The sequence below is a fragment of the Sparus aurata genome, chromosome 22 (assembly GCF_900880675.1).
Source record: "Sparus aurata chromosome 22, fSpaAur1.1, whole genome shotgun sequence".
NCBI classification, from domain to species: Eukaryota; Metazoa; Chordata; class Actinopteri; order Spariformes; family Sparidae; genus Sparus; species Sparus aurata.
Window position 1 is genome coordinate 28,895,057 of NC_044208.1, and position 25,955 is coordinate 28,921,011.

The 25,955-nt window shown below is 43.3% G+C and overlaps 1 protein-coding gene across 2 annotated transcripts; it reads right to left on the minus strand.

Annotated features, from left to right (window-relative positions):
* Nucleotides 1–1,933: 1,933 nt before the first annotated feature.
* On the minus strand, nucleotides 1,934–25,955 carry pnocb (prepronociceptin b). Of its 2 annotated transcripts, none has more exons than XM_030404744.1 (3): nucleotides 25,813–25,955; nucleotides 9,278–9,545; nucleotides 1,934–2,868 (listed from the first exon to the last, which is right to left on the minus strand). In XM_030404744.1, exons 2-3 carry the CDS (start codon nucleotides 9,413–9,415, stop codon nucleotides 2,194–2,196), a joined length of 813 nt encoding a protein of 270 aa, XP_030260604.1. In that variant the 5' UTR covers nucleotides 9,416–9,545; nucleotides 25,813–25,955; the 3' UTR covers nucleotides 1,934–2,193. The 2 variants fall into 2 exon arrangements, with proteins under 2 accessions (XP_030260604.1, XP_030260603.1); XM_030404743.1 differs by lacking the exon at nucleotides 25,813–25,955 and adding an exon at nucleotides 23,438–23,565.

The window sequence follows — 25,955 nt, forward strand, 5'->3', positions numbered from 1 at the left end:
AATGCCTGAGAACTGACTGGAGATCAGTTTAATGCTGCTGGTCTGTAGAACTGCAGGATGAGTGAGGGACTGTATGAAAACCATCAGAGGGGAAATAAAGGTTGAGAATTATTTTGTTTTCACAGCAAATATTTTATTTTTCATGTCATTTTTTGATATTTTGAATCCAGTTAGGAGGAAAAACGTCGACTCGCTTCGTATTGTTGTTTTACAAACTACCTAAGTTCTGCTGAACTACCAAAGAATCACCGCTAACAAAGCAGTTCTAAACACATTTAATTTCCTGTAACTTCTTCACAATAAAAGCCCCCTGTTAAAGCTTTTATTTTGAAGCAGCATCACAGGAAATATGTTTTCAGCAGCAGTAACTAAACATGAACCAGCTGAAAGTGAACACGATGAAACAGTAAAACTCAGCAGATGTTTAAAGAACAAACAGGACGAGAGAAACTACAGAGACTGAGAGAGTCCACACGGGATCAGAGGAACGTTTTCAACTGAAGATACGTAGCTCACCTTAATTTAAGGAAAACCACAATATTTTCCTGAACCTAACCAAACAAAAGTCCACTTGACTTGTTGCTGGTATGTTGCAACAGTCACATTGTTTTGGGAACGATGATAAATGTCATTTAGTGTCCTATAGGTGTTAAAAATTTAAAAGGTCAAAGTCGGATCAGACGTGTGTGAGCACCAACAGAAGCTCCCCTCTCCCACGTTAAGCACTGCTCATTAAACGCCTCATCAGTAGTCCCGCCTTAAATTTTGTGACTCTGTGACATCACATTTCATCACAGAGTCACACATTTGTGTAATTTACACCTTGCAGCTAGTTTTGCTTGTAAGAATTGATTTAACACAGCCACTCTGTTGTGGTTGTTGTTGTTGTTGTTAACTGTGTGCTGAGTCAGGTGTGTGTGAGCCGTCCAATCAGAGGAGGCCATCAGCTGCTGCCAGGTGAATGTATAATTCCACCTGTTCTTGGTGCAGTCGTGGCTCCAGTATGACATTTACAACACAAGTTATAACTTACTAGTTATGATCTTTGTTGAATGTCCAAAGGAAACTTTAAAGTCGCACTACATTCTGCTTCGTAAACACACCGTTTAAAGGTGCAGTACGTCAACATCTTTCCTCTGAATTTCCCAGAAATGTTCCAAATACAACAAAAATAGTATACACGATGAATTCTTTATGAAAATCCTACATGTTGTACCTTTAATAGACCTTTAAAAAGGGAAACGTAAGCTTCAGCCCCCACAATACTTTTCACACAGTCCCTTATAGATGTTGGTAAATCTAATGAATCCTGCTTTTCTGTTTTTTAAATATTTTTCCGATCTGGTCTCACACAAATTTCTGAGTGTAATGTCAGAAAAATGAACTCAATCCAGAGAATAACTGAGGACACGGCAGAACTGATCCCAAGTCAGTCTCCAGGGGCAACACGTTCTTCCTCAACCACCAGAGGGCAGTGTTGTTTCACTGGAGGGAGCCTGAGAGTCAAAACTCAGAAGAAGCCTTGTTTTTCTTTTTTAGTCGAGCTGCAGAGTTTTTGGTGAGTTTGAAAGTTCAGAAAACCAATTTTATATAAACTGTGTTTAATTAATTCAGTAATTTAAGCAGAAAATCAGATTCTGGCAGCAGTAATTAACAGTTTGTGCTTCAGTTCTCCCGCCGTCCCACCATATTTACATCTGATCGAACCGTCGCGAACAGAATCCACAACTCAACTCATGTTTCTGCTCAGACGTGTGGGGAGATTATGGTCCAGATGAAATCAAACATTTGGATGTGAAAATAACATTTGAACACGTCAGTCCTTTTTCCTGAGCGCTGGACGTGAGTCAGCTCTCAGACACAAACCACAGAGTGCAAAACAACAGCTGAAGACATCCACACATGCATGAAAGTCACACCCTCAGGTCAAACCTCCGATCTCATTTGGCCCCGTTTATTATACCAACACACAAAAATATATTCAATTGCACTTCTCTAATTCTTTTTATTTCACAGAATGGCACGAAAATATGCTTAATAAGAAGGACATCACGGTCAAAAACATTCCTTGTTACTTAGAGACACAGAAAAGGTGCAGCAAGATGGCGGAGTCTGTTCTTCTGATGACGTCACACTGTGGGCGAGCTGTTGAGAACGTGATTGGTTGAGGTAACTGGGGGCAGCAGACGCACGCTACAGTTTGTTTTGCCTCCACACCCGAGTCACCGGGATGCTGTTGAACTTGCCGCTGCGGCTGCTCCTCATGCCCAGGTACTGCCTGAGCAGCTGGTTCACACGTTTCTGATTGTTCCACTTGCGGGCAGATTTCCGGACGCCTATGAACCCGCCGTAGCGCTTTTGTAAGGGCCTCGTGGGGGAGCCAATCAGCTTCCTGTATCCATGGCGCCCCCTCTGAAAGCCGCCAAAGCGTTTGGACAAGGTGACGGCCTCTGCGGTGTCATTCTCGTCCTCTTCCAGCTGGCTGTCACGCTCCACGTTCCTCTGCCCCCTCTGCTTCCTGTCTTCGTCCAGCAGACCGAGATCCAGACCCTGCGGGCCCCCCTCCTCCTCCTCCTCCTCCTCCTCCTCAGAGGATTCCAGCAGTGATGAGTCATACTGGACGCTGCGCTGTTCCAAGGGTGTCTCATCCCGATCCTCCTCCTGGAAGCGCTCTGCGGCTGCAGACTGCAGCAGTTCATTGTCTGAGCTCAGGTCGAGAGAGGTCAGCGCCAGCTCCTCTCCCGCTCTCTTGAGCAGAGCGCCTCCCTCCGACAGCGTCGCCGGATGGTGCGACAGCTTCACGGCACGTTTACACACCTCCCACGTGAGCGACGGGGAGACGTGACCCTCGCACTCCAGCAGACACACCTGCAGAGGGAGAGAAGGCCGGTAGATTAATCCACACGGAGATAAACAACATTTATCTTGGGAGCCGTCTTTTGGCTTTCTTAGCGAGGTGAGAGAGACTGTGGGCCGCCGTGGTGAGGACACAGCTCCTGTACATGGACACACACACACACACACACACACACACACACACACACACACACACACACACAAATGTCTAAACTCTTATGTTTGCTTGAGGGGATATTGAGACCGGTTCTAGACACAGCAAGGGTGTTTGGGCAACGCTATCCATAAACGTATCTGCTGTTTAGTTTGGCTGCCGAGCATCTCAGTGTTCAGTCTGAGAATACTGGGTTTGCTTTTTAGAGTTTGCAAACTGAAAACAAAGAACAATGCCTCAGCCTTGTTTGAATGTGAACATAGGGGGCGGCTGTAGCTCACTGGGTAGAGTTGGTTGACTGGTGATCAGAAGGTCGCTGGTTTGAATCCCGGCTCCCCTGGTGCGGAACTGAGCTACATGTCGAAGTATCCTTGAGCAAGATACTAAACCTCCTGATGTGCAGATGGCACCTTGTGCGGCAGCCTCTGCCATCAGTAAGAGTCCTGCGATGAGCTGGTGACTCATCCAGGTACCCTGCCTTCGCCCAGAGAGAGACTGGGATTGGCTCCAGAAACCCCTGCGACCCCTTGAAAAGGGGATAAAATACGGTAACATCACAGATAAGCGGAAGAAAATGAGATGAGAGATCTGTGAATACATATCTTTTGAAAAAACCTGTGAAGACGCCGTCAGTGGACACAACTGCTGCTTCTTCTTTCTTTGTTTCTTGCAGCAGAAACAGCTGATCAGTCACATGTATTCAACGTTCACTACACCAGAACTTATTGGATGCTGGATAATGAACATCTCGAGAGTGTGTACAAACTTTTTTGTGGGGGGGGGGGGGCGAAAATTGAGGAAGATATTTCAAATGATGGCGTTTCCGTCGACCTTCCCTGATGCAATACTTAGAAATGTGCAGTTTAACGACACGCGATGGCGACGTCACGTATGCAAAGTGAGTGAATGTTTCCTTGCCGAGTTTATTTTTTATTTCTTCGCAGCAGAAATCCGTGACAGCCTTCTAAAAAACAGTCAGGACACAGGACACGAGGCAGAGAGGAGGGTTCACACTGAGAGGCTCCCGACAGTGAGGCTTTACAGGAAACATACGTTCACACGCTGTTTCTGATTGGAAACTGAAAATATCCCCACTGGCATCTTAATTAAATGGTTTTATACTTAATAGATAATGAAGATTCTGGTTAACGCACCGCAGCAGCGCAGCCCATCATATCTGATCGCTGCAGTTTTTACTGCCATGATACCGAAGCAGCAACTTAACTGTTCTGAGATCAGTGTAGAAGCTGTTTGATGGTCACCTGAGGGTTTAACTCAACAAGGTAGGTATCAATATGTTTGTCCAATGGTGTGATGAAGAGCAAAGATATGGTCGTTGATTTTAGTAGATCATCTCAGACCTTCAACAAAGAACTGGTGTTGAATCTGTACATCCTGAGGAAGTTCAGTGATTTTAAAGTAGATCTGTTCTCTGAAACAACACCTGAGCTTTATTGTGAAGGTGGCTGGTGAGGTGACAGGTGTCCAACAGAACCCCTGATGATTGTCTTTGACCAGCAGGTTCTCCAGGACCGGTCCAGGTCTACGTTACTCCTTTACTTTGAGTCTGACACTCTTCTCTCAGGTCGGAGATGTAGAGTTGTGCAATAACTCAATCTGCACATGTGATATACTGATTTAAAGATTGTTCTGTTGACTTATTGTTTGTATGTTCAACGTTCAGGAAACTTTTTTGTTCTGTTTGTTTTTGTATTTGTGTGTTTGCAGACTAAGTGAATCCCGTCCGTGATAATAAAACAACTGAACTGAATATAAATACTGAATATATAAAGTTGCTAACCTGTTTTTAGACCTCCAGCAGACACAAGAAGCAACATTAGCATTTCATCTGCAGCTCTGAATCATTCCTGCTGCTTTAGCTGCTAAATGCTCCGCTAACGTCCCGAGCTAGTCGCTAAGGCTACATGACGAAGGCTACATCTCACAGCCTCAGACTGGACTGATCGTGTTATTATATCTACTCGAGTGCCTGTTAGAACTACACTGTCCACGGCAGCGTCTCATTTCTGGCGTGTCACTGCCGGACCGAGCCGCCCCTCGACCCGGACGGCTGATGTGTCGGGGGAGTTAAGTGGACCTTTTTCCTGCTGTGTTCAGCGTATATGGAAAGTTATGTGCTAATGTGAGACGTCCATCATTTTATACATGAGACCGACTCCTGCAGAATGACTGACAGCACCAAATTGGAGGAAATTAGAAATCAGGTTGAAGGACAGCAGGTAAATGATGTCTATTTTCTTCCGGATGGGCTTCAATCAGCGTGTTTTTCTCTCTGGAAATGAAACACAGTGTTTGACAACTGCACTTTTGATAATGAGTGAACGCTGTCAGTGCTGAGTCACTGACTCTGGGCGGTTTTAATGACCTGCCTGTCCTGTTACCATCACACCTCACAGTTTGGCGTGACACCTGAACACCAGTATGGAGGAGAGGACGCATGAAGAACGTTTCAAGAGCATTTTTGATATAAATATTAGTAATAAAATCTGTCAAGTCTGTTCCTGTTTTCCGTTCTCCTAGGTGAAAACACTTTTTACAGGCGACCTGAAAATAGATCCTCCCTGACGTTTAACCTCAAAATGAGGCTGAGTCCTTCATTCACACCTTCAGCTGTAGAAACCTCAGTGCATTAGTTTTTCCTCCACAGTAAATATATCAGAAAATAGGCTCCAGCTGCCACGCCATACAGATTTTATGCGCACACGTCTCCTCCTTTCTCCTCGTTCCTCAAACTCCCGAGCTCCTCCGAGTTTAAATTTCAGCTCGAGGTGAGAAAGCGAATCCCATTTACTCGTCAAATCTCGCTCGAATGAGATAAACTGCATTGTTATCAGAAAACCTGCTCACATCAGAGGGATGAGTGAAGAGGGAGTTTCCGCTGTGAATCTATCAACGGAAATTAATTATCCGTCGTAAATGAAAAGAGCACACCAGGGGATTCTCCACGTCAGATCAATGGAGCAATCTAAAGGAGTTTATGAGTGTGTGTGTGTGTGTGTGTGTGTGTGTGTGTGCGTGGTCATGTCTTTATGTACTTGCGGGGGCCAGACGATGAAGAGCTTGAGAGAATCCTCCGTGGTGACGATGCTGCAAACGCTTCATTTGCTCTGGTTCAGGGTGTTAATCAGCCTCCGGTCCGTCAAATGAAGTATTCAGATATTAAATGGATTATGACGCGGCCGTCGTTAGGTTGAGGCAAACGAACACCTCCCTAACAGGGGCGTATCTAAGGGGTGGACCGAGGGTGTTACATTAAAACCTGGACACAGCCGTGGAGACGGAGCCCGGTCCACTCCTGTGAGGCGCATGAAGCCAAAAAAAGCTCGACTTCGTATGTAAAAACACCTGAATATTTGGTGTTGTGCAGAGAATAGAGACTTCCACCGACTGAGCCGGCTTGATAAAAGACAAACTGACATGATGTGTGTTGAGCTTCTGGCTGTTAGCTGTTTGGCTTCAGGCGCTAACAGCCGCGGAGCTAGCAGTTTATTGCTAACAGCGCTAACAGCTCGGACTGAGAGGTTTTAATCAGAGGAATATAAATGTACTAAAGTGAGCTGAGTGCAGTTTGGAGGTAAAAGCACAGAAACTACAGATGATAATAAAGTAAAAGAAACATAATTTAGATTTTTAGTAGTTTAAACTGTTGGCAGTTTCAGGGCGGCGGTGACGTCAGATCACAGCTCTGATGTTAACGAACTCCATCCGTGTAATCTGGTGTCATCTTATCAGTTTGTAGCATAATGAACGAAGCTATCTGGGACCTTTGATGAGACGACTGTTACGCTCTCACCCTGCTCGTACAACAAGAAGTACGTCTAATCGCACTGACACTCTTCTCTTCGTCAGCGGTCTGTTGTTCATCGAGTGCACCGCTGTTCGTGCTGCCTGGACTTCGACTCGTTGGGTTGTTCTGGTACTTCTTCTGGTGCTGTGTGAAAGTACTAATTTTAATCATATATATAAATAAAGATACTATGCAACCTGCTCAGAATGGTGTGAATAACGGCTCAGATAATTAGCAGATATGTAAACAAAAGCTGGCGTTCCACAATGAATGCAGTCAGAGGAGAGATGTGTGTGTGTGTGTGTGTGTGTGTGTGTGTGTGTGTGTGTTCGTCTGGGTGTGTAGGTCTCTGCACGAATAAATCAATGTGTCCTGACATTATAACAAACAACGGCAGCGTCTCCCTCACACACACACACACACACACACACACACACACACACTCGTTCAGTCTGGCGTGGGAAACAATGGAATTGCCCGGTGGATTCCATCTGCGGCTCGATGAGGAGAGCAGCTAACACAATGAGGAGCTGATAAAATGTGTCAGTCACCAACGTAAGCCCGGGTTGATGATACTGAGCAGCAGTCAATTACAGAGTTCTATTGCAGCTCCCCAAAAAAGGTCCCAGCTGTCTTTCTCTGCATCATTATCAGCTAAATTAGCCGTCCTGCAGCTATTCACAGACGCCCACGGACTATTTTTACCGGCTGACGTGGCCCGCGCTGTTTGGAAATGAGATTGTGTGCTGCACTTGAGTTTTGGTTTGATTTTCGCAGAGCGAGTGTCTCCGTGCAGAGGCTGCTATCCTCATGTTGGTCACGAAGCATTGCACAAGTGCTGTAGATACTCACACATGCAAATCCCTCAGCCATGAGACTGAAGCAGTATCAGTGTGGTGCAGCTGAAACGGTACATCTCTGAAATGGCAAATCGGAAAAAGCAGCTTTATGTTTATATATTGTTTGGTGCCGTCTTTACCTCTGCAACAGGTGTAAGTTAGAAGGATCACTGTTTTATTTAAGTTTGTCTTTATGTCTGTCATGACTGGCAGGTTTGAAGCTGAGGAACTAAGAAGTGCAGCGTCCAATTTGGACATGCGACATGTTCAGTCGTGGCGGTTATGGCAGTAAAATGCTAACAGACCAGCCTACATATAAATATAAACCATACACATGTAAATCTAGAGAGGATGCCCAATGTCAGCTACAGATACTGGACAATAAACCACTAAACAAAATGCCTCGTCAGAGATAATCAAACTGAAATGTGCTCCTACAAACTCCAGGGAAATGAAATGTCAAACTGAAGAGGTACAGAGGGCTTCGGGTTTCAAGGGGATCAAGAATAAACACAGTTTCTTCACTAGAATGAAGCGGAGAAGCAAAGAAAACACAATCTAATGAGACGCCGTCCTCAGTGAGTCAGAGACAGGTTCAGAATCAGTATCAGAACCACCTGGTGTCTGTTCCCCAGCTCTTTAAACATTCACTAAAAGGAGCATCGTCACACTGTGATTGGCTGAGAGAGAAACGCTCTAATCTGCCTCCACTCCTCCATCAGGAGTCAGTCTCTGCACCACCTGCACACAGGTGACCTGAATCACCTGCAGTCGGTCCAGAGGGGTTTCAACATCAGCCAGTAACAAAAGAAAGGTAGCAAGTGTTAAACGATGGGACGGTTTGAACAAGAGTGAACACCTCTCACTGCAGAGACCTGCAGGTGAGACAGACAGTCAGCTCTCACTGTACTGGCAGATTTCATGTGTTCATAATGACACGTAGGATAAATTCACCCAAACATGAACATCCAGTCATTATTAACTCACACCAGTGCTGATGGAAAGTTTCGTACCCTACAAAACATTTCTGGAGTAGATGGAGACTTGTTTTAAAACGCAAAAAAGAACCAAAAACAAAGATTCAAATGGCTCCATAGAGATCTGAAGAGACGAACTGTGAAGCTCCACAAATGTTTGTTTGACCACCAAACTGAACTCATCATCACAGGGGCTGAATGGGTAATGACTACATTTTTATTGTGTGGTCAACGTTTCCTTCAAAGCAATAAACTGCCTCAGATTAAATTTAATTTACTGCCTCGAAATATAAAATGTCATCACATCAGAAACACACAGTAATGCTGCTGCGCTCCTTCTCCATATTGACTCCCATATACACGGGCAAACAAAGTGCACACAGCACTATCAAACTGTACACAACCCATTACGCAGGAGCTGTTATCATGATTGAAAATAACTTAGTCAGACAATCACAAACACAAACACAAACACACCTCCATCAGGCTGCTGGAGGCTCGGAGCAGCTGTACCCACACTGACGAGCACACGACACTGTTGACAAGGCATTTAGCGAACGCTCTTATCAACAGTGACTCACGACAACTGACAGTCCCACACACACACACACACACACACACACACACACACACACACACTCACCATGGTGTTGAAGGCTTGCTGCAGCTGCTGCTGCTGCAGGAGCAGTCCGCAGGCCACACACTCCCCCTGGCAGTCGCTGCGTCCAGGGGTGAAGAGACACGCCAGCAGCACCACCAGGTACCACACAGGGATCTTCATCGCTCAGCACAGCCAGGCAGGCGGGCAGGGACAACGTGGAGCCCAGCAGGTAGAAGAGAGGAGTCCGAAACAAGGGTCAACAGCTGGAGAAACTGGGAGAGGGTGAAGCCTTCGGGAATCCGGGTCCAGCCTGCAGGGAGAAAGCAGACAGAGTGACATGAACATTGCGTCATATTCTATCTCCAGGGATCATTAGCTGGATTTGGGCGGTCAGTCGAAGCGTCGGTGGTGGGAGAGCGTTCAGCCAACAGCAGGAGATGTGGGTGGGATGGAGAGAGAGCACAACCCGAGGCAATAAGTGAGAAAATGGGTATTTTCCAGTGGAGCAGGAAGCCGCAACTGCAGGCTGGAAATCACAACAGGCTAAAGCTACAGCTGGAGGTTTGTGTGAGTGGATCTGACCCGGGTCAGAACGGGTCAGTACGGGTCAGAGAGCGCAGAGCAATAAAGCAGCAGCACAGTTTATGTGGTGGACTGGCAGCTGTAAGTAGGGAAAGCTATAGTGTCCGAGCTGGAATAAAACACAAGAGTTCAGATGAAGAATCTGACGATGTGTGTGGACGATAACTGGACAGCTGATTAAACTCCAGAGGATCGTGTCCTCTGACTGCAGCTACAGATCTGTGAACCAGGTGTTTGTTGCCTGACCTCCATCTGCACCATCACTCACCCCGATATCATCCAATAACACAGAGATAACGAAGACAAAAACAACCGTTCAGAACTTCACAGATTGCTTCTCCCCACCAGCAACATTTGACCTCTGAAGGTTTATAAACCTCGAGCACGGCGAGGATGAACTGATGGACTGGTGATTATTGTGCGATCTACAGACCTACGAACTGCGTCACACTATTCCACTGATCAACAGGAATGTTACAGTAATATAAACAACTTGTAATCAAAGCATCTATTAGCATTTCAGCATCGTTATGGGTCAAAAATTAAATCTGTGATGTGTCTTAATTTGTTTGGACAAGTTGGCAAATGCCGTCACAAGTGTTTCTTTATCTGGTCCTACAAGCAGGATTTATGTTTTCTGTTCATTTCATTTTAAAAATGTTATTAATGTCAGTGAGACGGGTGATGCAGAGAACTGGGTTTGTCAGGCGAAACAGATAAAGTTGTATATCATCAGCATAACAGCGTTATATATATATTTTTATATATATAAAAACCAGAAGAGGTCCTAGAATGCTTCCCTGAGGAACACCGTATTTAACATCGAGTCAATTCAGACACATTGTCACTGATGTTTATGTAACGTGACGGTTCAGTGTGCTGGTTTGAGCACTCTTAATGATAAAGAAGAGCAGGATCTAGAGAGATAATGTCCTTAAGAAGCACTGTTCTGACTCACATGTGACTTAACTAACCAATCAGAAGCTAGAAGGACTGAGGTAAAAGTATGGCAACCCAAAAGGTACATTCCACACATTATTGTAGCTGTCTTGTCTGTGCCACTGAAAAGATTTCAAGATGAAAATATGTAAATAATAACTGTAAACATAAATAAGTAAATAGTTACCTGTGTAAACATTAACATGTTTTTAATACATTAACTCAAAAACTAATTTAATATAATTTAAATTAACTTCTAAATGCTACACTTATAAAAGAATGTATGAGAGAAACCCGTCAGGTGCCACAGAGACCCACCAAGTCCAACAGAAACAGAACAGCCGCATTAATTAAACCAGAAGTCATTAACCACCTTTAATAAAGCTGTTTCAAAAGTTGGTCAAAAACAATCTTCTCTAGGAGATTACCTACAAACTTATGAGCAAACAGTTGCTAATTAACACATCTGGACGACACAGAGCAACATTAGCATTCATTTGGAGTTGTGTTCATGTCCACCTGGAGAATACAAACACAATATGTACCCTGTTAGCGTTGTTTTACTGGCTACCAGCTCCCGACTAATGTGACTGTCACTTTAGCTGCTAAACACTAATCTGTTCACAACCTTTACTGCCATGTACAGATGGATTTTAGACGGTTTTGGGTTGTTTTTTTTTGCTGGTAGAAACACTAAAACAAACGATGATAAAAGCTCTGTATAGCTGCGGGGAGCTGTAGATTCAGATGATCGTTTTCAGTAGATCAAACTATCAGAGACTCGTAGTCATCTGATCTATCGTTAGTATAAAATTATTGACATTTGAGCTTTCAAGAATGCTACAGTTGAACTTCCCCATGATAAACCTGGACGCTGGTATACCTTTATATCTATTCCATTAACTAGAAACAAAAGAAGTCAAACCAATTATTTCACCAGCAGCAAGCGTTTCTCTTAAAAGTGTGATTTCTTGAGGACCTCTTTCTGCTCCTCCTGCTGTAAATGACTTGTTTCAGATCTGTTCTCGGTCCTCCGGAGGTCAGTAACACTTTACATTACTGTTAAATCAACATCTGATGCTAATTACAGGAAAAAACGGCGACAGTCTTCAGCTCGTACACATCAAATAATTAATTCATTAAGTCATTATTTGTGTAACCTCAGGAGTCCTTCGGGCAGCGCACAGCTGATTTGTGAGAGGAGGAAATTAATGAAGTGTTCAACATTGTACATTGTTTATATAATTAAAGGGGCTCTATGGAACAATTTGTAGCAATTTAACGTATTAATCAATTTATTATTGGCCGTATGTGAGTGTATATAAAGTCTCTGCCTGTGGACGATGTGTTTCAGTAGCTCGATGCTGCTGGTCCGTGGTTTCTTTCGGGTCAGATTGTCCGCGACAGTCCGGAGGATGTGACTTTATGCGCGACCTTCCGGGCCTCGACTCAGCGCCGCTCTCCACGACTCAACAGTTTCCAATCCATAGTTTCTCAGATTTGAATTTGAGCAGCGCTTTCCAGAGTAAATGTCGCTGTAGTTCACACAATCAATCAGTTCAACTCTGATAACTTCATCAGGACTTTTTCAGAAAACTGCAGGACCCATAAAACAAAGTGTGAGCAGCGTATAAATATAATATGCAGACTAAAGTATAAGAAGTTAACACTGCTAAGTTTCAGTGTGTCTCACAGAGGAAACATGAGAATCCTCTGTGACTGTGAACACGGTCATGATTTCTATATACGTAAGACTGAGGAATATTTAAAACATAAACACCAATACAACCACTTTACATGTCATCAATAACAGTTATACTTGGTGCTTTCTAATTCAAAATGTTTAAAACAATATGTCTGCTTTTGGGCTTTGAAATGGTTCATTTCGTTATAATAATGAATAAGAAATTAATATAGTGACACTAAAATAAAGTTGGTTAAAAATGGTATTTCTGTGTGAAACATTATGAAACACTGAGGATGAAAAATGCTTTTTACAGGATGTTTTCACAACACGATCCCACAGAGTGTCTTTATTAAACACAGAGAGGGTTTCTGTATTGACGGGTGCTCTGAAGTAAAAAACAATAAATGAATAAGTAAAAGCTAACACAGCGTGACCACTTCCACTTCACCACATTACCACTCGCAGTCGATAGTGTATGAACCGGGTCGTGTGTGACTGCGGCCCATTTACAAAAAATATTAATGGCTTTATGGGAAATCATTAGAGGGTCCGCGTTTGTTTGCCTCGCCGAGATGTTTTGTGTGCTGATCATTTGCAGGCGTGCTGACTCAGCCCGTTTCACATTGTGATGTCGTCCCTTAAGTGGCGCCGACTAAGTAAGCTGAACATCTGAGCGATGGCGCGGCCCTGGATTCACTCCAGCACCACAAAGACACGGCTCTCTCACATTAATCAAATTATACCAGTGTATTAACATAAACAGGCGTTTGGGGCCACTGTGAGCTTTTTGTCAACATCATTATTAATAAAGAAAATGTGCTGCACTCTCCGGCAGCAGCTTCACAATGAGACCACGGATGTTCGCTTGTTTGTGTCTCCGCACATTCACTGGTTCATGTTTGAATATTGTGAGCTTTTAGTTGAACAACACGGGAAAACTATACTAAGTATATCCATGTAAGACTTTAGAACTTTTATTTCCATTTTACAGTACGACAGAAATATTTGTTTCTTCAGGATAAGTTGATTTATGGCACTGAGGGTATTAGATGGTGACACTGAAGTTACATTAAAACTGTTGGTATTAAAGTAATACTGAGAAGTAGAAGTACAAAGTATTCCTTTCTGACACGACTCTGAGTGTTAGTTACCTTTTTAACAAATCGTGCAGATTAAAGGTTTAGATTTTAATTCAAATTGTATTCGGCACTAAATTCTGATTTAAAGGTGACTTAGTAGATGACATGGTGTAATGTTTACTTGAGTAAGTGTAACAATACTGTGAACTAATGTTTGTGGAGAGTCGACAGAAGGAGGGAGGAAAGTGACAGCATGCCAGGAGAAACTGTTGTTTCCTCGAAGGAAGCTCAGAAAGATTTTAATGTCTTTTCATTTACAGCTGGTATTAAAATTAAATCTCACTGTCTTGATCCTGTCAGCAGATCTCAGTATCAGTGGAGTAAATCACAAGTTCATCACGATATGATATCATATCGATTCTTTGGAGAACGATACGATATTTGCCAATAAAACAAAGTCTGTCACGATATGATTTCCGATTTGATTGGATGCAGGAGCCTGCGATCAATATCAGATGACATAATTTGTCCATTTAACACAGTTACATTTATATCAACTGATATAAAACATGTTCATGATCTTGAGTGATGTTACTTTCGTGTTTTAATGAAGTTGTTAACTTGATTAAAGATTTATGATCTGGCTGTGGAGTGATGGATTTGTATCTCCCTGCAGGCTGAAGCAGTGAGTTACCACACGGCTGCCTGAGTGTAATCCATTATTGTTCGCCAGAAAACAATTGACAAGCATATTAAGTGTTAATGGGGCTGCGATGTCATCAATCTGCGGCCCTGAGATGTTTACAGCGGGTGTTTCAGTGAGCTGCTCGACAGGACGGGTTAACGTCGTCGCACTCGCGTGATCATTTTTTATTGCTCACCTCTCGTCCCAACGAAGCGCGACACACTTAACCCTTCACTCCCCAACAACACGTCACACCGGACAGGCTTTATATAGAGCAGCGTGTCTGTCAGGACGGCTACCAGCAGGATGTGTAGTTTGGAGTTACAAGTGGAGGTGAATGTGAGCTGCTTTTTATTATTATTATAAGCCATTTTGAATGACTAGCAGAACCTGGAGACGTGTCAGTGCTGCCACTGCTGGAGTCGACCTGCAGCTGACGGATCGTTTCACTGTCTGTTTTATGTGTTGCTGCAGAGTCGGCACCAGGCGTTTTATTTTGAAACTTGACCAGATGTAAGTAAGCTGTCTGACTTCCTGTCTGGCTCAATCTGCTCTGTGCAAACTGATCATCACGTTGTTCTGTTTCTTAGTCTTATAAATGAATAAATGACAGACTGGAAAATGCCACAAAAACACAAAAAGAAGCAAAACAGCCCCGACGAACAACTGAGAGAGAGAAAACTTGTTTCAGGTCGTAGATGATGATGAAGTCCTGCATTCGTCACTGGTGCAGTGGTCAAGTTATTTCTATTTTGCACTTGTTTTTTAATGTAATATATATATTTTTAAATTACAAATGATAATATCAGCTTAACAATTGCAGTGAAAGGTTGATGCGTGCACTGGAGCTGCATGGACTCCACAAGCTTGTGAACAACCTGATGATGATGACTGAGAAAGCACAAGAAGCTTTGTGGAAACACAAGTCATCAGATTTCAGAGTCCATGCAGCTTTAGTGCAACTTAACAGCAAAATGTGGATGTATACGATGCAAAGATGATTTTTTAAAGATTCAACTTTTCATTCTAATTGTTTAAATGATTTTATAATTTGCGATGAAGAGGAGCAAATAGAAGTATGTTGTCTGTTGGTCTCAGATATTTTGAATATATAATTACAGTAATTACAAAGTCATCAGTGCATCGTGTGCCACGGTCGGCATTTCTTACAGTTTACCTTCATGACTTTATCTCAGTCACTGTTCCCCGGAGCCTCAGACACAACCAGGAGCCCGACAGTTCTCCACATCTCAATAACTTCAGATTGAATCTTCACCCCGGTGACACTTTGATCCATGAACCGACACACTCCTCTCTCTGCCCTGTTTGGGTAATGATATCATTCCTGGTGGTGATATTGGCGCTGGCTCCATTTTAGCCACCCTTGCCTATAAATCTGCACGCCATTTCAGCCGCCTTTAACGTTCATATCATTTGCATAATCTATCTGACAGAGCAGGCGGTTGACTCTGTGCAGAGGGGGGCTGATATATGATGTACGGTACAGGGATGAAGTGGTGATCTCTGGGAGAGGAGAGGGAGGAGAGGGAGGACCGGTCCGGGGCGCTCCGGTCTCTCCTCCAGAGAGCCTGAGACCTCATCACATGACGTTTCATTTGAAAACAGATCTGCATCATTCGCACATACAAACAACCATGGCCTTCTAAATGAACGCTGGCCTGAAAGCAAAAAGAAAATGGATTAGTGCAAAGTGCCTGATGTCCTTCTACTTTGAGATGAGTCTCTCCATCCTGTACAAATGAATGCTTTTACCCCGCTTCTTTCCAAAACAAATCCTCTGTTTTGTGCTTCCATTAGATTTAACTAAGACCCTGAAAACGTTACGTGTTTTCCTTTCAATCTGCGCATTCATGAAAGGAACGCTGGTCTCATGCATTTGGTTTTGTTGTCCGAGTACATTCTTTTGTCTGCAGCTAAAACACGTAAGAGCCTGAAAATCTGCAGTAATGTTCCACCAGTTTACCGTCCTTTAAAGGGCCATGTGCAAAAATATCAAGGTGAGCGAGGGGGCAGAAAAGTGGGAGTTTTTCATTATAACCAGCAGTTTTTAGCTCGTCTGTGTGTGTCATCGCGGCAGAGTTGGTCATCACTCTCATTCCTGATAACTTTGTAAGGTTTAGTTGAAAAATCTTGGTTTCAACTAAAAATATTTGCCGCCTTAAAGCTGTTTAATTAATTACAGGCTTTAATAAGGACTCCTGAACGCACCACCCAATCAAACGTGACCTAGGTGTGCTGAACAGGTGAGGCAAACTGCCCTGTTCTTTCCTGGACAGGTGTATCCTGCATGTTTGCCATAAAAAACTCAAGAATTCAGAGGGAAGAAAGAAAATATAGGAACACAAAAGATGTTCTTGCTTAGATCGTGGCCCCTTGCAGCCTCCGTACTTTCTGTACATTCCCCCCGATTAAAAACCTTTTTGCCAATAAGTGAATGGATCTAAGTGCAAAGTTGCAAAATCAAGTGTATTAATAAAGCTAACGGCTGAATAAATTAGCATTAGCAGGGGTAATGAAGGGTGGAGAGGGGGCCAAAGGTGTCCTGAACGTGAGCAGGGGAGAAGAAAGGCTCGGCGCTCGTCTCTGACAACGTTCTGACTCACTCCATCTCGTCCATTAGTCGTCTGAATGATGCTGAGAAAAACAAAAGGAGTCTGCTAATGCACAGATAACCGAGGGGTCTCCATCCGTCTGTCTCCTTCTTCGCATCCACTTTGTGGTTCTTCTCGCTTCGTTTCTGCATCAGCACTCCCTTTTTTCCTCCCCACTCGTGTCCCAGTGTTGCTTCATACTTCTTCACTTCCACATCTTTAAATTTGGCCGAGATCTTTTATCTTTCACGACATATTAGAGATGTTTCCGGTCTCTCCTGGTGGAGTGCAGATCCTGACTCCCCCTTCACTACGACCCTCCAAAGATGGATTGTGTGAAGATGCGGTCGATTTGTAGAAAGGGGAAATGATTCAAATTCCTCTTCTATCTATCACATCTCCTGAGGCATCCATGGTACTTGATTAATTCATCACAACCTGAGAAGATTCATCAGTGTTTTATTACCTCACACTCTCTAATCGCTTGTTGAGAACGCGTTGATCAGGTATAACGGGCCAATAAAGAGACGTTCAGTGTGTGAATTGCGACTCGTGAAACACAAAGACGGGCCTCGTAATACCGACTCAACATTCACAGTTTCTACATTCTGCTGCTGACACATTTCTGTGTCAGATCAATAAAATAAAAGTCTATTCTTTTAAAGGGGCCAGTTTACTCAGATTACAAAACAACAACATGTTACTTTAGTTGTTTGTAGTTTAGTTCTAAAAGTCAGTGTCTGAGATTTCCAACTCAATTCTCATACGATGGAAAATTAAACTTTAACATCCACAGAGACTCGAACCAAAGTCCTTAACTTTGTAAACCTCATCCACGCTACTCTAACCTGGATAAAGTTTCAAAATAAAACACTTCCTGTGCTCGAAACATGTCTCTAAATGACGGCAGTTGTGTTTGTGTTGTGTGAAGTAGAGATCTGAAAACTGTTCTGCGGATTATGTAACTGAATAAGGAGGTTGTTCTGGTATCAACATCCATTCACCTCCATTTTGTCCAGGTGGAGTCAGAAATATCAGAACCTGACAAAATAAAACAGTCTTGGATGATGTAATCCTTTAAAACAAGGGTCAAGCTGTCTCTTCCACCTGACGCTGCAGTTTGTATGTGAGGGGAATCAATGTGATTCTCTCAAACAAACTGCAGCCCATCAGCTGGTGACGACTGCATCGTGTTGCTGAACGCAGCAGAAGACAGAAAGTTAATAACAGGATCTGTTGGAAAGATTTGAACCAGGTCACTTCTGCTCGTCATGGACAGTTATTTCATCCTCCTCCTCTGCAGCCAGCTCACAACTGCCCTCCTGTTTTATTCCAGGTCTCCTCTGTTATCTCAACTTCTTATTAACTGATGTAAAGGTAAATAAATGATGACTGTCGTTTACTCTAGATGGATTCCAGGCTGTTGACCTTTCTATCATGTACCCGACCACGAGCCCCTTTGAAACCAGTGGTTTGTAGTATGATTGCACACGGAAATACGAAATTAAACTTTGCAAAGGGACGTTAACCTTTCAGTGCTGAAGTAGCGGATCTTAAACCGGGCTCCCTGGAACATATTACAGTGGTGACTCATCAGACCAGCATCTTGACACCAGATATTGTTCCTCTCACTGGTCACTGATTGCCTGCGATTAGACGGCACTCAATAAACTCGTTTAGATTATTTTCAGATTGGTTTTGGTTGTTCTGCTTTTAAAGAACAGTTTGTAATCAAGGTGTAATTTCCACCGGAGGAATAAAACGTCCTCCTCACTCTCACAAACCTATTTAGGCCCTTCTCCTTTTCTTAAAAAAACCAAACAATTCTGAATGTTGTTCTTCGACTGCCAACATCCAAATGAGAGAAACTCTGAGCTGATAGAAATGGTGACACACTCCTCTCAGTCGTCTTCAGTTTTCAGCAGCAGCGAGCTGTCGTCTCTCAGGCTGTTTACAGGCTGACCGTTCTTATTGGTGAGGGTTGTGGAGATTACATGAAACCTGAGAGGAATAACTTTCACTCCTCAGGACTGCAGGAGTCACGGACTACTTAGTTTTTCTGTTGGTTCCAGAAAATCCCCCCAAAACAGGCAAATATTTCACATTTTGCCTGATAAATTACCGAAGCAATTAATTATTTATCAAAAGTGATGTTCCCGTCTGTTCTTTGACATTCCATCATCGTCGACAAACTCAAAACTCACACAAAAGTGCCCACAGGAAGCTACACGAATTGTGCAATACCACTGAGATTTAAACCAAATATGACGCCTGTTTCCCTCTTGATGACAAACTATTCTTCAGTCTGAGGATTCACAGCATCATCTCTCACACAGCAGCGTGAATCCAGTCTGTGCAGCCACAATCAGACAGTGTGTGACTCAGCGGAGAGTTTAGAGGACCGGGAGCACCAGACGGAGCGTTTGCACTTGTGCCCTTCCTTCGCAGGAAGCCTCCTGAAATGACTAATCTGAGAGAATGCGCCCTAATCCCATTTAGACGTGTCCGCCACGGCTCCATCAGGTTTCACAATCGCACCTTTTGCCCCGCCGCGTCGCAGGACTCAAGTCCAGTTACTGTCGCAGAGAAGCAGAACTGACAGATTATGATGCTCTTAAGGAGAAAAGTGGTGGAGAGTTAAGAACACTGAGGTCATTCTGAAGCTGTTCATGCAGCTAATTCAAGCATATAAAAAAGTTAATGTGAAATGACGTGCATTACAGACGCTTTATCTCCCCAATTCTCTTTGTCTTACTGTGATCATATCTGCTGGAACAACTCCTGCTTCCTGGATAACTCTGTGCCTTCAGGAGATCTTATCTCACGTAGACTGTCGAGCGCACAAATTGAATGAAAATGTGATAAAAATGCCTCTTTTTTTCTCTCTCCTCATATCCCACATAACAGGCTATAACAGTCTCACATTAGTACAAATATTAAGTGGAGATATAACATTCTTAATATCCATATCTGCTTCCTTCCACGGCGCCATCATATAAGATCAACTGAGCATATTATTAATATTGTTTCCATCAGATGTACTCGCAGGGTTTCTTTAATTGCGAACACATTTGCACCTGGGGGCGGACGCCGAACTGGGTGTGACGTCTCATCTGCAATCATCCCCAGCAGGAGATATGCCCTTCATAGAGAGAAATCGCATCAACAATCATCTAATTTAGTCACCATGAAGCTGTGTTAATAGCCTCAGAATAATATCCTTCCATTGCAGTTCAACTTGGATGATCGCACACTGAGAGAGCAGAGTGCAGCGCAGACGGATCAGCCTGCTGATAAACTGTCGCCCGGGCTGAAACAGACGAGGGATTCTGTGTGTGGGCGTCTGTGGGAGAAAGGGCGGACACTGAATGCAGAGAAGTGAATTCATGTGACATTTTGTTCCAACGTCGTCACTCCCCAAAGTGACCGTCTCAGCCCAGCGCACGTTGTTTTCCAATAATCTGTGTATTTGTCGTCACATCTATGCACATGGACAGTGATTGTCTGTCTGTTGGTTATATATGTCAGAAAGCCTTCAGGAAATCAGATGATTTGGGTAAAAGGTGGAAAAAACCTGTTTTCAGAGGAAGCGTGATGAATGTAACTAACATGTGGGCCACCAAGTTTGTTTTGTATTGATTTTTACTTTTGAGACTTTGGTCACAGTTTGGTTTGGTTTAGACTACAAAACTACTCGTTAGGTTTAAACTACGAAACTACTTGTTAGGTTTAAACTACAAATCTACTTGTTAGGTTAAGACTACAAAAGTACTCGGTTTGGTTTAGACTATAAAAGTACTCGTTAGATTTAGACTACAAATCTACTCGTTAGGTTTAAACTACAAAACTACTTGTTAGGTTTAAACTACAAATCTACTCGTTAGGTTTAAACTACAAAACTACTTGTTAGGTTTAAACTACAAAACTACTTGTTAGGTTTAAACTACAAAACTACTCGTTAGGTTTAAACTACAAAACTACTCGGTTTGGTTTAGGTAACAACCAGAAGTACTTGGTTCAGGTCGGGTTAGGGTTAAACTACTCGGTTAGGTTCAGGTGGTTTAGATAATGATACATTTGTTTTAAATAATACATCGATGTTCCTTTCTGGTTTCATACAGGACATGAACAGAAAAAAACCTAAAAATTAAAAACCATCTCAGTTCCTAGTGACTGACAGCCACTGAGAGGATGCACAACGAGTGTCAGTGCCGCCTTCTATAACAAATATAACTGATTTTTCTATGTGATGAAAGGAAACCAAGCAACACCAACACCAGAAGAATAGAATTATGATAATCAAAACTAGACTTAACAGGTTACCGTTATTATAACCACTGGTTCTATCACGGTGTTCTGCAGTTCTGTGTGTCAGGATGTTATGCTCACGTCCTGTCAGACACTCGGACTCCCAAGAAGACACCGACCCCCTCAAATGTTGACTCATTGGCTCCGTCTTTGCAAGGCCGTGTCAAAGATGTCAACTGTCAGAGCTCGATCCAACACAACGGGGACATCACGTCCTTAATAATGCACTCGGTGCTGCAGTGTCCCCAGACTGTATCCTGCAGAGAGTAAGGCAGCTGACATGGTGTCATCACTGATCTGGTTGCTGTTAAGCTGCGTTGACACCTGCACTAATCCATTGGACATGGAGCCAAGGGGAAGCAATCTAGCACGGCCAGACGAGCTCCCAACTTTTATCAAGGTGAGGACAGCGAGGTTTGAAAAAAAAAAAGTGATGAGCTGTAAAATACTTGGGCAACAGATACGGCAATACCTGGCAAGTCTGCTGTTCTTACACCTCAGCGAGTCGTTCTGTGATCACGAGGAGGATTCGTGCGTATAAAACACTACAACAGTCCTAATGAACATCCTGAACACAGTTTAATCAGATCAATCTAAGTGTAGGCAGCAGAAATCCTAAAAGCTTTATTTTCTTTAGCTGATTAAAAAGCTCCTGATGTACTGGCAGAGCATCACTGTTTTAAATTGGAAACTGTGACATGCACAGTGAGATGTAACTAGATTAAACCAATTTAAATGTGAGAATGGATTTAGAAAAATAAGATGCATTTCTATGAGCTCCATGTACGAGGACCGCACAATAATATCACACATAATATCACCTTTAAATTGAAATACCAGCCCGAAAACAGGCGAGAAGATGACGCTTTAATTCTGATATGTCAAGACGTGAACGTGAAGTTTTGGGATTTTTGCCCGGCGGATGTCTTCATTTTGAAAAGCGCTGCACGACAACGAGACGAGACGCTCGCTGCAGGCCGGTGGATAGAAAATATGTGCAAATATCTTTATCAGCTTTGACAATCAGCCAAAATGAGTTTGGAAATATTGGCTATCAAGATATCGGCAAGAATTCAATATCGTGCATCTCCGTCTATTATTACTCATTTAAAAAAAGACTATTACGAGTAGACAAAGTCTATTATAGAGGGATAATCGTGCATTCAAACATTTACTTTCTGAGAAATGAGGTCCATTTTCCATCCAAAGAAACAAAACTCAACAGATAATTGGGAAGCTGTGAACATTTAACTCGTCTGATTTACCTGGAAGAATGTGTTTCTGACTCCGTCCTGTAAACACGCGTCACTCTTCATCAAACACTTCCTCACTGTGGAGTCATTTATCTGTCAACGGCACATTAAGCACCCATTTTCTCCCCTGTCTGCGCCCGTATCGTCTTTACTGATAATGGGAAAAGATTATGCACATTCATTACCATTATCATTAAAATCATCATTATCATATGCTTAGCATAATAACAGCGTTCAACTGATTCACGTCTCCGGCTTTTTATTCTTTCTCCCCCTTCTTGTTGGGTGTTTGACACCGGAGCTGCTTCAGGAAGAATGAAACAGCTTTGGTCAGTGTTTCTTTGAAGCTTCAGTGGAATGTATTTAATCTGACATGCAATACTTCACGATCAATCACAAGAGCAAACCATAAATAAGCTGCTTTCAGAGTGGCTTTCACTGACTTCCACGACTGCCGTTTCGATAGATTCAGCTTCAATATTAGTGAAGACTAACGAGTCGTGGCACGTTTAATCATCGGTCATTTTTCTAAATCTCCATTTATATTCTTTATCTTTCCATATATTCCAGTTGTGTTAGATTACAGTCAGGTACATCTCAGCCCACAGTGCAGATGACTAACTAACTGCTTTCTCAGCTGGACCCGAGACTTTCTCTCTTGTTAATTAAGCAGTTAATCAGGTGCGATGTGGATACTGCTGACGGTGACTGTGGTGCCTTTAGAGCCGCAGGGAGACAAACAGAGTAATGGAAAGAAAAACCAGGTGCGGAGGGTTATTTACAGAATCACCTCTGAGGTCAAAATCCAAAATCACAGAGCCAGAAACAAATCACAACCGTCTTCACGTCTGAGAGAAAAACGGAAAGTTAGACCAGGAATCCTGCAGTGGTTGTCCTCAAACAACAGGATTCCCTCGGGATCTATCATCCAGGGCTTTGTCCTAATTAACTGATTCTAATCTCCAAACAAGTGTCTTCTTCATTTAACTGCACGATCTCCACACACAGGTAGACTCACACTCAGATGAAACAAAGTCACACTCCAGCACTCCCTTACCTGTTTCTGTGACGTACAGATATTCTCTCTCTTCCTTCTGTGGGCGCAGGAGAGTTTGGTGGCTCAGCTCGTATCCTTAGGCTAAGGGTTTCAACAACTGAGTGCATGCCTCCTCTGAGGCTTCTTATAACGGCACACCCCTTCCCTCCTGGCTCAACCCTCCAGTTCTCTCCCTCCCTCCCTCCCTCCCTCCCTCCCTTCCCCTGTACATCACCATAGAGGAGGGCTAGAGCGAGGGGTGGATTCCCCCATTCTGTTACGCACAAACCCCGGACAGACACACAAGCCGTGGCCCGCACTGACGTAGGAGGCATCGCCTACGCCACCGGTTTCGTCTTCATTGAGCCAACTAATGGGGCTCTAAAAATACGCATCATGCACCGTGAGATTGATGCAGAATTCCTGTGACTGAGGTGTCCGTAAAACCCACAACCTCAATGGCAACCTGCTGCCAAGGTCAGGGAGACAAAGCAGCTCCAAATCGGATGTTCGGTCCAGAAATTCAAGTTAAATACGGGCTGTGCCATGGAGACGATCACGGATCGATCAGGCTGTTTGTGCTGGAACACAGAAAAACAACAAGAAGCCTTTTTTTGTTGAAAGTCAGACTTTGTTCTTCTTGTGAATGACAGAATGAACAATGTGGTGCAGACAGCCGGCCCGGGTCCGCAGACAGGAGGCTACTGTGAGTCATGGCCATGGAAACAAGTACCTGCTCCGAGGTCCTGAGAGCTTTCTCAGCGGCCTGTGGTCTAAAATACATGTGGAGAGTTAAGTTAAGGTGATAATAATGATGAAATTACCAGAAGAAGAAACAGCTGAGGTGAAGCAAACAGGGAAGAGGAAGAAACAAGTGGAAGAACAGTGCGGCTGACGAGAAGCACGATGAAGACAAGAAATATTCTGATCAAAATTTTACGGCAAAACATTTGATAATTGTTGAGATGTTACAGTCTGACCCAAAAGTGTTTAACCGACTGACCGTTGATGAATTCACCGACACTGCCGTCCATAAGTCACGTTGCTAGCACAGCTAACGGCTTCTACATCTGAGGGGAACAACAATAATCATGTCTGTGATAAAAACCAAAGCAACAGCAGAACCCTCTGGCTTCAGTCTCCAGGTTCCACTTTAAATTCACCTCCCTCCCTGTCGTGAGCTGACATTAGCTTTAGCTCCCTGTTAAAGAGTGAATGCTGGCCCTGAACCTGTGTGCGGCCTGATAGTGATGGATGAATTGGGTACATAGACAGAACCCTCAGTGCGGCTGAGATAAGGAGCCCAGAAGAACAAGCAGCCGTCGCGAGGCCTGTCTGTCATTGATATCACTGTTATCCACCGCCGTCCACAAACGCTTCCTGTGGAGGCCGAGAGGCTTCGATTACCGCGCTGACAGGGAGGGTCACGCTCAACGCCACATCACAGAGAAACCTTCTGTGTGAGTCTCGTGTTGGTTTTTGGATCATTTACACGTATTCTTGTAGATTTCAAACCGGGTCACATGCATTTTGTTCCACAATCTGGGGTAGATAATTGAAAATAAAGATTGTGGATGTGAGTGTTTCATCAGTACGTTGTTTTCTGACGTACAGATTAAAACTCTGTCACAGTGTCGTCATTTGTCGCTGCTTTTGAAGTTTGTATGATTCACACGATCTGTAAACTGAACTCAAGTGTCAGTTCAAGGTTGACTATTATTGTTTCTACAGACAATCTTTAAAAAAAAAAAAATTAAAAAATACATATTTGTGTCTCGGAGCGGAGCCCATCCTGTTTGTCTAAGACTGAAGCTTTCATCATTCAGTAATTTTCCACAAGGATTAGAAACGCAAATAACCCCGTATAGAAATGTGTAATTGGTTTCCAAACAGCCATACAACAATATTAAAAGCTGCAGAGGGTTCATTTATTCTGCTGTAATGTAATACAAATCCATTGATTTGCAGCAATGGAAACATGATAAATAATTAGTCTTATCAGCGCTGAGATTGTCATGATCAACGTCCGCATTGTGAGATGTTTCATAAACACCATTTTAAGAGATGTGGAGAGAATGATAGTTGACATAAAAGCAAAAGGTATTATACTCTCAGTTTAAACGTATTATCTGTCCCGAGACACTTCCCTATAATGAACTCTATTTTCCAATAAAGACACAAGCACTTGGTAGTATTGCTCCAAATTTGCATCTATAGTACGTCCCACTGTATTGGTTTTATAGCTGTGACACCACTTCTACTTCTTCTTCCCACAACAACAACTAGATTTAAAGGCCCAAAGAGGTTTTTAAGATACAAACTGCTGACTGGTACCGGGTCGGCTCGCTGCCAGAAGAGTTTGTAGAAACTCACAAACAGCTGAAACCAAAACTGACCGGCGCTTGGCTCGTGTCCACTGCTCACTTCCACTTGAACTCCTCGTCCCCTCTCCATCTCATCCAGCTGAGGTGTTTTACCGTCCTCCTCCACAATTAAACCCAATGATGTGGAACCAAAGGTGGTGGTGGGTGGTGGTGGG